Raw genomic sequence first — 14318 nt, forward strand, 5'->3', positions numbered from 1 at the left:
TTTATAAATAAAACTTTTACTGTATCTCAATAAACATACATACATTTTTAAGCACTTGTCTTCAAGTATGACTCAACTAATAAATTTATATTTTTAATGACTCCTGAAAGGTTAACAAGTCATCCTGAACCAAAGATTACCATATCAAATCTCTATACATGTGTACTCACTGTGTAGTTAACTTAAACCCCCTCTTCCTAATAAAAACATGTCACTTCCGGCTCATGCTCGTGTACGGGAAGTAATACATAGTCTGCGGTAAGTCCAGCTCCCATTGGCTGGCATGCAACTCTACAAGTTCTAAAATAGTTTTTCGAACCCGGGCACAAACGGACGGACTGATAAAGGCATCGCGCATTAGAGAAATCAACTGATACATTCGCTGTGGAGAGTCGATTTCCAACTGAGGGCCAGCAGAGGTCAGTACAGAGCGAATACACTCGATCTGTTGAAATAATGGGACGAAATATTATTAAAGATTAGTAAATAATTTGAACTGTTCATGTTGCTTAGACGTTCGCACCTTAATAACATTACTTAATGTTTCATGAGATAAACATTTAAAGTTATGGACAAACCAGTAATAACTTTTAAACATCTACTACCAATAAAGTACTTTTTTTAACATACTTAAAAAACTTATTTTGGGAATAAACAAAATTAATCTGAGTTGGAAACGAATCATATTTATTTCATAATGTACGTTTTGATGGTAAATCTTCATTTAACTTTTGAGATGTAATGAGATAATTTATTTTCAATAAGAAGCCATATATGAAAATGAAGTGTCTTCAGTACTTAAAGTGCCCCCTACCTCAGCCAAACAGTTTAAAGATGGCGGCTTCAAAATGATTTCACAGCATTCGTAAATCAACATCATCAAAGGTAGTGATCTATCTTCTATAGCCGGTGTGGGGGTCGAATAACAGCCACTGTCGCCCACTTGGAATGGCATGGCTTGAATAACGTTACGATGAAGGCTTTTGAAACGTAGAAAAAGTTCAGTCAGGAAAAAAATGTAGGCCGTCCACCTCTTTGACGTTTCTCTAGTGCCATTTGACCCCGAGTGACATGACGTCAGATAAGAACGTAATAACTTGTCTCTTTCATTGTACCACTCCCTACATGAGTTCAGAAGGCTTTCAAGAAACGTCTCACTCCCGTCTTTCTGTAGATATACAGAATTAAAAAAAAAAACAACATAGCTGCTTTTGGTGGAAACGACAGCATGACTTGCTTTTATATATTTATTAAAACACTTGCGGTCAGTCTTAAAACATACTCAACAAAATACACTACTTACAAACTGTATATGTTTAATTAAATTAATGATAAAACAGGGATGGGTGATTTATGCCCAATCATGACTGACACAGAAGATCCTTGTAAGAACCACTTGTTGTAACGTGAAATGCACCTCTTGAGTGGATCTAACGGTACCGACAGTATAATTTTAATTTATTGGTAACGTGGTTGTTTAAACAGTGTCGCTACTCATGTTATTAATTTATACAGGTAATAAACGTCGTCTTTGGATTATCCGTAACAACTTTAACTGAGGAAAAGTCTAATATTATCCGTAAAACTAAAATGCGGTTAAATACTTGATAAATAAATCACCCCCTAAAGACCCTTATTAGGGACTTTTCTGTAAACACCAGAAATACATTAATCATATATAACAAACTTATGTACAGAATATAACATACAGAGTTTGCATATTTATTAAAGTAGTGCTTCCTTAGTTGTTGTGCGTGACATGGCCAGATGGTTAAAGCACTCGACTCGTAAACTGAGGGTCGCGGGTTCGAATCCCCGTCACAAACATACTCGCCCTTTCAGCTATGTTATAATGTACGGTGAATACCACTATTCGTTGGTAAAAGAGTAACCCAAGATTTGGCGGTGGTAACTAGCTGCCTTCCCTCTAGTAATTTTGAGCGAAGTTCAAACCAAACCTTAGTTGTTAAACTCGTGAAATTTGGAGACACTTATCGATATAAAAATAAAACTAATTTCCTCCTCACTTTCGTTATTACGTAACAATGAGCGATTTTATATTCTGTCTAATTTGTATTCTAGCAAATTTATTAACTTTATCAAACTTTTTTCAAAAAACAAAATATTTTAAAATAGTCCAGTACTGAAATGTTCACATCTTATATGTTACTAAATCGTTTGTTTTTTTTAAACCAAAATCAACAGCAATTCTGAGCTAAAAACCATGATGTATTCGAATAACTAACAATACTTGGAGGTTAATACAGATCTATGTTAGGCTTAAACCTGGATGAGACAGCAGTTTTGTGAGTATACTATATATATAGTAGGCTTTAAACCTGTTTATATACATTACGTTTCAAATTTCAACAAGTTTTCCACTAAAATAATTTTATTTTTACAGTTTTCTAAATGTACCATTACTACTTCAGTGTCTAAACTGAAATGTGGTTAAAATAACAACTGTCAATAATAAAGGTAATACGAAATACTTTGATAACAGCGCCACCTACTAGAATAATCGTGAAACACATTTGAGCAGCAGGTTCTGCATTTTGGACACTTTGAACAGCTTTGTTACACAGGACACGAACGACCTCCATTAGCTGATGGGAAGAAAGGGAATTCGGGTCTAGAGTATGGAATGGAAATTACGTTAAAAAAAATCAAACGCTTTTTGTAAAGCGCTACAGAATATAAATATTTCAATATTTAATGTTAGAAAACACACAGTCTGGTCTTTATCCCCATTGTCAGTCGTAGTAGAAGAGAGCTCCAGAACGAGAATAAACAAAAACACTTATTTTTTAAATAAATATGGACGCATTATTTTTAGATGCAATATATTTTTTATTTCAATGTTTAATTATTTCCCCACCAGATGGCAGCTAATAGTAATCTTTATATTGGTATTGTAAATACCTGTAACCCTAGCGTTTTTGAAAGATGGACCCCCCCTTTTTTTTTTCTTGTTAATCAGGTTCAAACTGAACCATTGCTAATCTGATTCCGTGTCATAATATATATTAGCACGTTACAATGTGATCGAGTTTTTCTTGTTTTGTTTTCGTTACATGGTTACCGATACGTAAGTAAATGTTCTTAGGAAAAATATAATGGGTTCTTTTCCTTCCGTATATTCTCTCATTAATTATCAATTCTCGAAATTAGGGTACGAAATCCACGGCAAAAAACAAAACAAAACAGCAATTGTAAGTTTCAAGACAACTCCAGAACAAATGGAGTCACCCGCTTTGTAAAGCTCTCCCAGTTAAACAAGAGCATGCTACAAATCGAATAACAAATTACCACAAAAATGCAAAAAACACACAAATAACTTAAATCACGCTTTTCTTACACTGATTAAATATTTTTGCGAATTTCATTAATTTACAGGCAGCTTTCCAAAACAGACCAGAGACACAGACTTTGTTACATTCTGAACACATAAAACTACTGAACTTTCACTAAAAGTCAAAATCAAACGATATAATTGTTTTGTTTGTTTTGGAATTTCGCACAAAGCTACTCGAGGACTATCTATGCTAGCCGTCCCTAATTTAGCAGTGTACGACTAGAGGGAAGGCAGCTAGTCATCACCACCCTCCGCCAACTCTTGGGCTACTCTTTTACCAACGAATAGTGGGATTGACCGTCACGTTATAACGCCCCCATGGCTGAAAGGGCGAGCATGTTTGGCGCGACCGGGATGCGAACCCGCGACCCTCAGATTACGAGTTGCACGTCTTAACACGCTTGGCCATGCCGGGCCCCAAACGATATGAACAAAAACAAGGTGGGTTCGACTCTTTAAAAGCTAGGAAATATAATAAGCTCTTAAAAAGTTTGTTTCAAAACGCTAATATTTCTTTTCTTTAAATGACGTCAAAATTGAGCTTTTCTCTTCGCTTTGTACGAATTATTTACACACGTCAATCTACTGCAAATTTAACGTAATAAAATTTACTAGCTCTTCCAATACTATAACAGTAATACATAAAACTACACATTGTTTGATAATGTGCATGTCAGTTCTGATTTTGCTTAAATATTTTATCACTTGAATATTACGACATAACTGCTACTCGTAATCTGAGGGTCGCGGGTTCGCATCCATGTCGCACCAAACATGCTCGCCTTTTCAGCCGTGGGGGCGTTAATGTTACGTTCAATCCCACTATTCGTTGGTAAAAGAGTAGCCCAAGAGTTGGCGGGGGTGGTGATGTGTAGCCGCCTTCCCTCTAGTCTTACACTGTTAAATTAGGGACGGCTAGCGCAGATAGCCCTCGATTTGCTCTGCGCGAAATTCAAGAACAAACAATTACGACTTAAGAACTACCAAACGATAAATCAATATATTCAGCAATTCATGCAAAATATTAAAACACACATTGGAAATTAGGAGTGGTAACTAGGCTTGTAATATGTTTTGTTTTTCTTGGCCTTTGCTCTAACAATGTATACGCATGTGCCCAAGTCATGTAAATGAAACGAGTGTTTCAAACAAATCCCAAGAGAGGGAGTTCATTTATGTTACATATTTAAAAACTTTTTTTTTGGTCGTCGTACTTGTCGTAGCTAATTTCGAAGAATGAGTCATTCAATTCTGAATTAATTAAGGATATCTGAATGATGACAGCGTTGAAGGTAGTTATTGGTTACTTGCATGTAAGGGCATATAATTCTAATACAACGTTAAGTTTGCAAACAACGATTTATTGACATAATAAAAATCATTTTGTGCAAAGTTTCAACAGGGCATTGATGTGTCTTCTTAGAATACTTGGAGAAGGTAGGCCAAAAGTAACTTTTCGATCTTATAACGCTAAAATTTAGGGTTCGACTCCCCGAATGGACAGAGCACAGACAGCCTGTTGTGTGGTTATTGCCAGGTAGTTAGGATGTTCGACTCGTAACCTCAGGGTCGTAGGTTAAAATCCTCGTTCCATCAAACAGGCTTGCTTTGTCAGCCATGGGGATGTTCCACCAACCCCTCTGTTTGTTAATAAAAAGGTTAGAACAACAATTGGCAGCGAGTGGTGGTGATTTCCCTCTAGTTTGTCACTGCTAAATTACGGACAGCTAGCGCCGTACGTAAGAAACGTAGATTTGCGTGAAATTCAAAATAAACCAAACCTGTTGTGTAGCTTTATGCTAAAATAAGTTAATCTTCATACAAATAAATCGTTAGCAAGATTTAAACGTAATCTATACATTACCACAGCCGTAGAATTACAGTTTTTTACCTTGCAAAGCTTTTTTAACTAGCCCCTGATATTCAATAGGGTAACCATTGCGGTCAAATCCTGTAGCAGCCATTTCTATTACTTCAGCCCCTCCGAAACTCTTCGACCGCTTGAGGGCGCTAAACCGGTGAGCTGAGGTCTTATTTTCGCCGGACTGAAAATGGACTTTGGGTTCTCCGCTGTTGGTTTTATGTGGTACTGCCTCTAATACATCAAGCATGTTATTTTGCACGACGCGACTATTATTTACTGACGTCTGTTTCGTGAATCCCGTTACGTCATCAGGTATCCGCACATCTACTGGTCAACAAAAGTTGTCAAGGAAGACAATAATTCGTATAAAATAATGATAATTAAAAGACTTTAAACGTTTTAAAGACGAACCAGAAATAAGATTGTCTATAGATATGTACTCTATGTTTATACACAGTTAGTGATGACCATGAATATAACGACAGAAAATGTATTAACTTTATGAAACGTCTTTTAAAAAGCTTCGCAATACAATCAGTTGAATCTGAAAGAACAATAAAGATACAAGATTTAAAGCCAATAATACAAAAACATTTACAACATCTTAACAATGCTTCCACGGGTCAGGGACCTAGCATTTGGGCTGTATGGCAGACCTTAATATATAATATCATTCCGGAACGAGCTAAAACCTTATTTTGAGCTCTGTAGGGGTGAACTAAAAATTCCACACAAAGTTTAACGAAAAAATCACAAGCTTAGTAACGCTATCGCAGTTTTTGGCGTCAACAGTACACTGTAGTAAATTCAGTCTTGGAAGACGTACGTATGGTGTGACATACCCTCTCGGAAAACTGACTAAAATCAAACATAGTTTGTTGTGTTATTGCAGGTTTGTTATCTTTCTTGTTCTTTGTTTTAAGAGTAGATACGAAGGCCTTGACCTTGGTGTCAGTAAATAATTTACATCACCTTGATCAATGGTACCCTACCACTTTCAATGTAGTTCACTTACATTAATGCTGGACAGATTGTACTGTAGGTTCTACAGGCGTTCGGAAAGTCACTGTGCACTTATATATTTATTAACAGACAAAACTGCACAGTGACTTTCCGAACACCCTGTATGTGAAACCCAGACTTCAGTCAACGAAAGTGCCATCTAGCTTTTTTCGAAAGCTTGTTTTCCAATCTTAACTCTCGTCTCTGGATGTCACAACTAACATCAGTGACATCTTTTCCTGAAGGAGTTTGTTACACATTATTGGCAGATGAGAACAATTTTGTATCATCATATTTCTTACAAATGTACTTTCCAATCACATTCATAAGACCATCTGACTCTCCTGGGAGTAACATGGTGCCTAGAATCTTTATACAGTTATGCAGAACGCAAGCAATCGATTGTTTTTGTCAAGAGCACTGAAACTTGATGCCTTCTATCAAGTTCCTTCAATCGAAAAGTTTGGTGTCGCTGTAGATTCGATCTCAAAGAACTGTCTAATTAAGTATGTGTCGTTCCCGTCCCCTGGTGGAGTACTACAACAACACCTTGCTTTCACACACGAGTTCTTTGATGATCTGAGTCGTTTCTTCGGTATCATGAAATCCAAAAGATCCTCAAAAGTATCGCTAGTCTTTTCACTTTCATCCCTCTACAATGGAACAGTGTAATCAATCCTTCCTTTTTTCTTTCTTCGTTCCATTAATTTGCTCTGCAATTGTTTTTCTACTTGTTTTTTCGTGCCATTTTGACCTATGAATCTAAACTGTTGTATCCACACTGACATTGAGGGTATTTCCCACAAATACCATGCATATACACTTGGTACTTACAAGTCATTTCCTTCTTCTCCTGTATAAACATTGCTTTATCAATACAAGATCAGATGATATGTATTTTGGGGTCAGTTGTGGATCCGGGTTTCACAAAAGGTGCGACAATCACCTGCTTTTTGTCCACCTAGATTTTTGGTAAAAGTGTTAGTCAATAAACAAACGCTACAGAATGACTTTAAAAATTAGGTTCTGCCTTCTTCATGGAAGCATCGTTAATAAATCAACTTAAAATGATTATTTACGATATTCCAGTATCAAAATATTCAAAATCTTATATATATATCGTTACTTCGTGATTTTCTTTATTAGCAATAAGAACATTCATTCTTAGTTGAAAACTGTTTTACATAAAGATAACCAACCATACTTGGAGGTTGGTACAGCTCTATGCTGGGCCTATACCTGGACGAGAGGGCAGTTTTGCGAGTATACTTATTCAGTTGAGGTTGGGTGCTGTGTTCTTTAACCTGTTAATAAAGAGTGAACAAAGAAAAACGTTAACCACCAGTGTTACATTATATTATAGTGTACAAACTTTGAAATCTCTTTTATCACAACAGGAAAGAACATTTTATTTTTGTTGAAAATCATATTATGATAACTAATGAAAAATATTATTGGAAACTTATTATGTATAAGCTGGGGTACCCGTACCCTGAACGGAAGCTATGCAAGTTCACGATTAATGAAAGGTTATCTTAGGGCATGTAAAGTTGCTTCCCTTATAAAAAAAAAAAAAAACGCCCATAAAGAATTCAAATTACAATATTATTATTATTATATGTAAATATAGATACTTATAGAACAAAGGGGGTGGAATAAAATACGAACTACAATTAAAGAAGTCCGATAACTGTAAGATTTTCTGAAAACTCATTTTTCCCCGTTTTTTTTTTTTCAAAATATTCTTCCTGATCTTAAAGAAAAGGTTTAAGGGAAGAGATAAGCCTTATTAAAGATCGCTCAGGTAATATGGATTTCGTGTATTATTATTCATAGCGAGGAAACTAATCCAAACTTTCTGTACGATTTACGTTTTCTTAGTTTATTGAATACTGAAATAAGTAATACAACAGTAATTCATGACATTAAGCTACACAACAACAACAAAAAGTCAAGCTTTGAAATATGGTGAACATTTATTTGTTGTTCATGTTTCTTATTTATATTAGAATTTAAGACTAAAAACAGAACTGACGAATTAGGCCTACGCTGCTAGATGAAATACAAACTCAATCACCATGACGGTACAAAAAGTACCAAAGATGTTCTTAAAATAGCTGCATGAAAATTAACATGAAGCCAGATTAAAAAACAACAACAAAAAAGTTTTTATGTATAAAAGTTACTTTGACCTACCTGTTGCTGAATGTTCTGATAGTAGGGAAGTTTGTGTGTAAATCCTTGACTCATGTTCAAATTAGTGTCTGCCTTTGTATCTTCTCTACCCATTTGCTTCTATGCAGTCTATGTCTGCCTAAATTACCTACGTGATGTACGTTAAATGTTTCGCTAAAAGGAAGCATTGAAGAAATTTTCGTGAGTTTCAATAATGGAAATTAAAACATCTCCACAACATAAATTTCAATATACATTTTATTAGGCGATACTTTGATTAATTTAACTCAGTAAGTTAACGCAAGGGTTAAATCAAAATCACTGAAAAGCTATACTTACCACCCACTCAACTTAGAAACTCATACTTACTAACTCAGAAAGTAAATTCACAATCCACCCAAGCCAGAAAAATAATGCTCTACCCTCCATCTGACTGGAAAGTCATTGTCTCTACCCACCTTACTGGAAAGTCGTACTTTCCACCCATTCAACTGCAAAGACTAATAGTTTCCATGATATTACATTACAATAAGACTTGTAATGATTTTTACAAGGTTTCTTCAGTGGTCCAACACTACATATGTCAAGATGGCCTTGGGTATAATCGTATATAATTAAAACAATGCATAAATTATAAAGTATTACAGTTTATTCAGATGTAGTTACATCACGTGTTAGGTATTATAATTTATCTCGAACGAGTCTCCGCTTTATTATGTTCGTACACTACTGTACATTATATATTAAGATTTCAAATAGCCGGAAATTTTAATTCTAATTTAGAAGTTTATTGAATGTCGATATACATCAAATTTATGATATTTGCCAACAAGATTGATACACACAATTTTATTTTTTAACACAAATATTTTAATATACAAACAACAATACAATTTATTATAACAATTATTACAAATAATGATTGATGTACAAAAGTTTTACAGACAATACTGAGTTTTCTATCTGGTCCGAGACTGAATATTTTATCGACGGTTCACGATGAGCAAATTAATTCTGTGTTGATACACTGGCCCCATCTAGTTTCTTCACACGTTTGGTTTCGTTTGTTTTGAATTTCCCGCAAAGCTATTCGAGAGCTATCTGCGCTAGCCGTCCCTAATTTAGCAGTGTAAGACTAGAGGGAAGGCAGCTAGTCATCACCACCCATTGCCAACTCTTGGGCTACTCTTTTACCAAGGATTGACCGTCACACTGTAACGCCCCCACGGCTGAAAAGGCGAGCATGTTTGGTGAAACAAGGATTCGAACCCGCGACCCTCGGATTACGAGTGCCTTAACCACCTGTCATGCCGGGCCTCTTCACACGCGAGTTTTTCCCGACGAAAATATCTAATATTCTTGCAGAAATACTAACGTCTGAAATTAATTCACTGAAATTAAATGGTTTGTTATGTTTAAAATCTATAAACATTCCTGGTAAAATATATGTAGTTTTCCTATTAATAAACGTTTATCACAGTTATAGCTTTCGAGATTTATAGTATACTAACTGTAGCAAACAGTATTATGGAAACTGTCTCTTGGCGCGTTGACTTATAAACTTAAGGCGAGGTTTTCGAAAGCTCAGTTGGCAACAATATTTTACTTACAACATAGTATATGGTTGATTCTTACACTCGAGAATCTTCTACAAATTTAGAGAATAGGTTGGAATTTCGCAATACATATTTAACGCTATAAGTTACATGCACTTCTAAATATATATTTAACTAAAACAAACTTCGATATTAAAATAAATACATAATGGTAACTCCGTTACATGAGTTTTCATTTTGGAGAAATACAAAAGCATCTCGCACCTTGTGCACTTCATATCACTACTAACCAAATTTCTACTCGACCCTAACTGTGGATTTGTGGTATATTCACTTAAAATTGATATTTTGACAAGTATCATATAGACAAACCCGCAAATAACAACAAATTAAAGCAAGAAATAAGGATAGGGTTCTGCAGTTTATGAATTGACTGATATTTAAGTTGCATGAGAAATAAACAGATTGGATACATTTGAAGGATAGTGAAACCAATCTTTTATTTAAACGCAATAACAAAAAAAAAAAAAAATGCACATACCAGCACAAACAAGTGAACAATCACTTCTACTGAATCAGTAAATAGATCACTGGCCTTCTGTCTTTCAAGATAAATATTTGTCAAGCTTGTCACGATGAAAATCAAGTAGAATTAAACCGAGAAAGCATAAGTGAATTTAATAGGTGAACTCACTTTCTTTGTACGTCTGACAGGGTCACCTCATAACCTTTGTTTCCTCACGAGGTTGGTTGGTTGCATCGTCAATGCAGTGCCAAACTTAGCCAGCAAAGGATATTACAGTGCTAATCTTTCAAATTCATATGCTACGTGTTACTGCAATATCCTACTGGGCAGAATAGACATTATCTACAATATAGAACAAACAAGCATGTGGACACAACGATAGCTTTAAAATTAAATAGCAGACAAATGTTAAAGATTTCTATATAATTAATGTATTTAGAAAACATATGATATACCTGCATATCAAAACTTTATAACAATGGTCAGGCATAGTCATTCTTGATGATATCTACCCACTGACCCTTCTGCCCCCAGAAAAAATGTTTTCTTACAACAATTATGCAATATTTTCCTGGATATTTCTTTCTTGTTTGAGACATACTCAATAATAAGCCTTGACCTAGATATAAAATAGTAAATAATGTTAATGTATGGACACATTAACTACTCTGTTTCCTTGAAAAACATTCTACAAAACTCCTTGTAGTAGAATATCTTAACTTTTTCAACACAAAATCAATAATATATTTATTGTTAAACGTCTTGATTGTGTATGTATTGTGCAGTAATATAATTAGGTCTCAAAAGGACCTAGAGCAAAAATATTGTTGCATCTCCTTGTTTCAGAATACTTTATCCTCAATTTTAATATTAAAAATGTCAAGAATAAATTTTGAGAGGTTTACAGGGTTGTAATTGGTGGGTTAGTACGTAAGTAGTTACACATTAAAACGATATTCTGTTTAACTTAAACACAAAGTATACAAGTTGTTTTTTTGAAACAATAAAGGCCATGAACCATCGAAACACATGCGAGAAGTCAAATGGAAATTGATTAAAACTCGCATCTAGATGTACAATACTTTCCTTCCTCTTTTAGCTGAAAAAAGTCAACTAAATGGCCACACAAAAGTTCAGATATATACATTTTTATAACGCTTATAGACCTTCCCATATAAAAAGTCACCCTTTTGCAGTACTAGCTTTATTTTGTGTGCTAATAACGTGTTCGAGACGAGTGTTCCACTTATGATAAGTTAGATGTTTCTCATTAAAGATTATAGTCAAGATATATTTTCAGTTCTCTAGTAGAATTACTGTGTTTAAGTTAAGAAGTTTTTAAAAAAATAAATTGTTTCCACTTTATTCTGCGACAGCCAATGACATGGATGTTGCCAGTACTCAGAGAAAGATGACAAACTTATCCCTGTCATTAATATACATTGTCAAACTCTCTAGTTCTAGAACAGAATTTTCTTCAATAATATCTTCCGTATTCTCCAGAAGAATCTTCCGGCAACTTGTATACTCGTAATGTTTTCTATTTGTTCTTGTTGTTGTAAATAAAGACTGATTTTTCTACATTTAGTTTCCTTTCTGTATCTCAATCAAACATAATTTTCATATTTAACTTTGCAAATCTCCTTCCGTTTGGGCTTCTAGTTATTTGTCCATATACTCTTACCTAATCAATCAATGTAAGAATATAACAGAGTGAGGTCGATAGTGATATTTTGATGCCATAACCAGAGAATCTGTTTCAGTGAAGTTTGCTGAGTGTTTTTATTACACTACTTTTCTGTACTTCGTTATACCCTTAGGTAATATAAGATTTGCATTTTGGTTAAAATTTAAAATTATATTTAACAGGTGAAGAACTACCTTACGCATGAACAAAGAAACTTGACATTAATAACTGTGCATGATTCAAGAAAATTGCAAGGTTTAGGAAAAGTCCTTTTTCAATGTAGACTTTTCAAAGATGTTACAAAAGACAATGTCTTGAGCTCATTGCAATCCTATGAAGTGGAACCATAACATGAAACCTCCAAAACTGCTGAATATTCCTGGATGCTACTCTTTGCTAACTTAATACACAGAAAACTAGGAGTTATGCTGGCGGGTGAAGTCTACCATTTCGATCTGTCTCACTACTCTAGGAGAAATAACAACTACCAAATGGTGGAAAATATGACTCATGGTGGAGACAAGAACTTCACTAAGAGACGAGGCTTGTTGCTAAGGCCATAATGAATCATAGAAAACTGGAGTTATTTTGAGCTAGAAAACACGTTTCTCATGGCAAATTGTCATTCTTCAATTCACGAGCAAGAATCAGATGTTCAACTACTATAGGTGTCTCTTGGTGCTACACCTATCTTGTGTCCCTGATGCTATGGGAATTCCTGGTGTGGGGCAACATGCCACAAGATATTTTTCTGCAATAACAGATCTCTACGAGCAAGGTAGAACCATCTCCTCCAGTTTTTAAGGGTACCACCAAGGAAGACCTTCACTACTACCTTAAATATTTCAAGCATGTAACTAACTGCTTGAAATGAGCAAATTCAAGAACAGATGATGCAAAACTTTATGTTGAGATTTGACTGACCAATATGTGAAACAATCAAGCATCTGTATGAAAAGCAGCTCAGAAATTGAAATATAGTTGCTGTTTACTTGTTTTGAAGTTTAAACCTAGTGATGAACCGACCTATTGAATTGATTGAATCCAGGAGTTATGTGAAAGGGCCATCAGAGAACTTTGCAGTTTATATCGATGATCTACATCGCCTACATAGTTATTAATGAGGATATCCTCATTATCTGCTAATGCCATATTGGAATATATCTTACTATGTCTATGGATGGCAAAATATGTACCTTTTTCACAGAAATGTAACATACTTCTAAAGGTTAACCAGTCATTAACACATTCCGGCATCACAATACAACCATACTGGGTGAACATACTTTGTCAGGACCTCTTATGATGCTATATCACAGTAAATGATACCAATACCTTTACCCAAACATCATCTAGAAAGGAGAATTGAAGCATTTGCTTTGGTTATGGGCTCATAGGATGCTATAAAGTGAACTGCCTGTATCTTGCTCTTAAAAAAAAAAATCGATGAAATCACCCATTTTATCTTACTGTCCTGGGTGCAGGAGGGTTGTAAGCATAGACATCACCATTCCTGTTGTGGAAACCTATTGGAGCCCAGATTATGTCTGAATAATTAGATGAGAAGATCCAGTGGTCAAGTTACAGACAGAACTAGGTGTTACGTGTCAATAAAGGTATGTGAACTAAAGGATCAGAAGCCTGATCGACCGTGAGTTGTATAGACTTTGATACTATTCTGATAAACGGTGATTAACTAAGAATGAATAGAGAGGCACGTCTCTAATTACATGCAAGTAATGGACCTACGGCCTGGCATGGCCAAGCGCGTAAGGCTCGTAATCCGAGGGTCGCGGGTTCGTGCCCGCGTCGCGCCAAACATGCTCGCCCTCCCAGCCGTGGGGGCGTTATAATGTAACGGTCAATCCCACTATTCGTTGGTAAAAGAGTAGCCCAAGAGTTGGCGGTGGGTGGTGATGACTAGCTGCCTTCCCTCTAGTCTTACACTGCTAAATTAGGGACGGCTCGGTGCAGTGGGCTAACAACCTACTCACTTAAATACCTGTTGAAGAATCCGCAAGCAATTGCGGCCCTATGTTCCTTGATGGAATCTAATGGTGATAACTAACTAACTAACTAATGGACCTACAAGGCAAAAGTAGTTTTCTCTGATTTCAATTCAGGTTTAGATATCCTAAGAACGGGCATACTTA

The 14318-nt window shown here is 35.4% G+C and overlaps 1 protein-coding gene across 3 annotated transcripts in view; it reads right to left on the reverse strand.

Moving 5' to 3' along the window:
* LOC143236805 (MIF4G domain-containing protein-like) overlaps positions 1-14318 on the reverse strand; it is a 25398-nt gene continuing 11080 nt past the window's right edge. For 2 of the 3 annotated variants that reach the window (XM_076475380.1, XM_076475381.1), the window contains 6 exons: positions 8418-8570; positions 7426-7525; positions 5247-5546; positions 2514-2632; positions 815-1168; positions 1-445 (listed from right to left, as the gene is read on the reverse strand). In XM_076475380.1, coding sequence (XP_076331495.1) covers positions 212-445; positions 815-1168; positions 2514-2632; positions 5247-5546; positions 7426-7525; positions 8418-8510 — 1200 coding nt within the window. In that variant the 5' untranslated portion in view covers positions 8511-8570 and the 3' untranslated portion in view covers positions 1-211. The remainder of the gene's footprint in view (positions 446-814; positions 1169-2513; positions 2633-5246; positions 5547-7425; positions 7526-8417; positions 8571-14318) is intronic. The other variant, XM_076475382.1, reaches the window with a different exon arrangement.

Source organism: Tachypleus tridentatus, chromosome 13 (assembly GCF_004210375.1).
Source record: "Tachypleus tridentatus isolate NWPU-2018 chromosome 13, ASM421037v1, whole genome shotgun sequence".
NCBI lineage: Eukaryota > Metazoa > Arthropoda > Merostomata > Xiphosura > Limulidae > Tachypleus > Tachypleus tridentatus.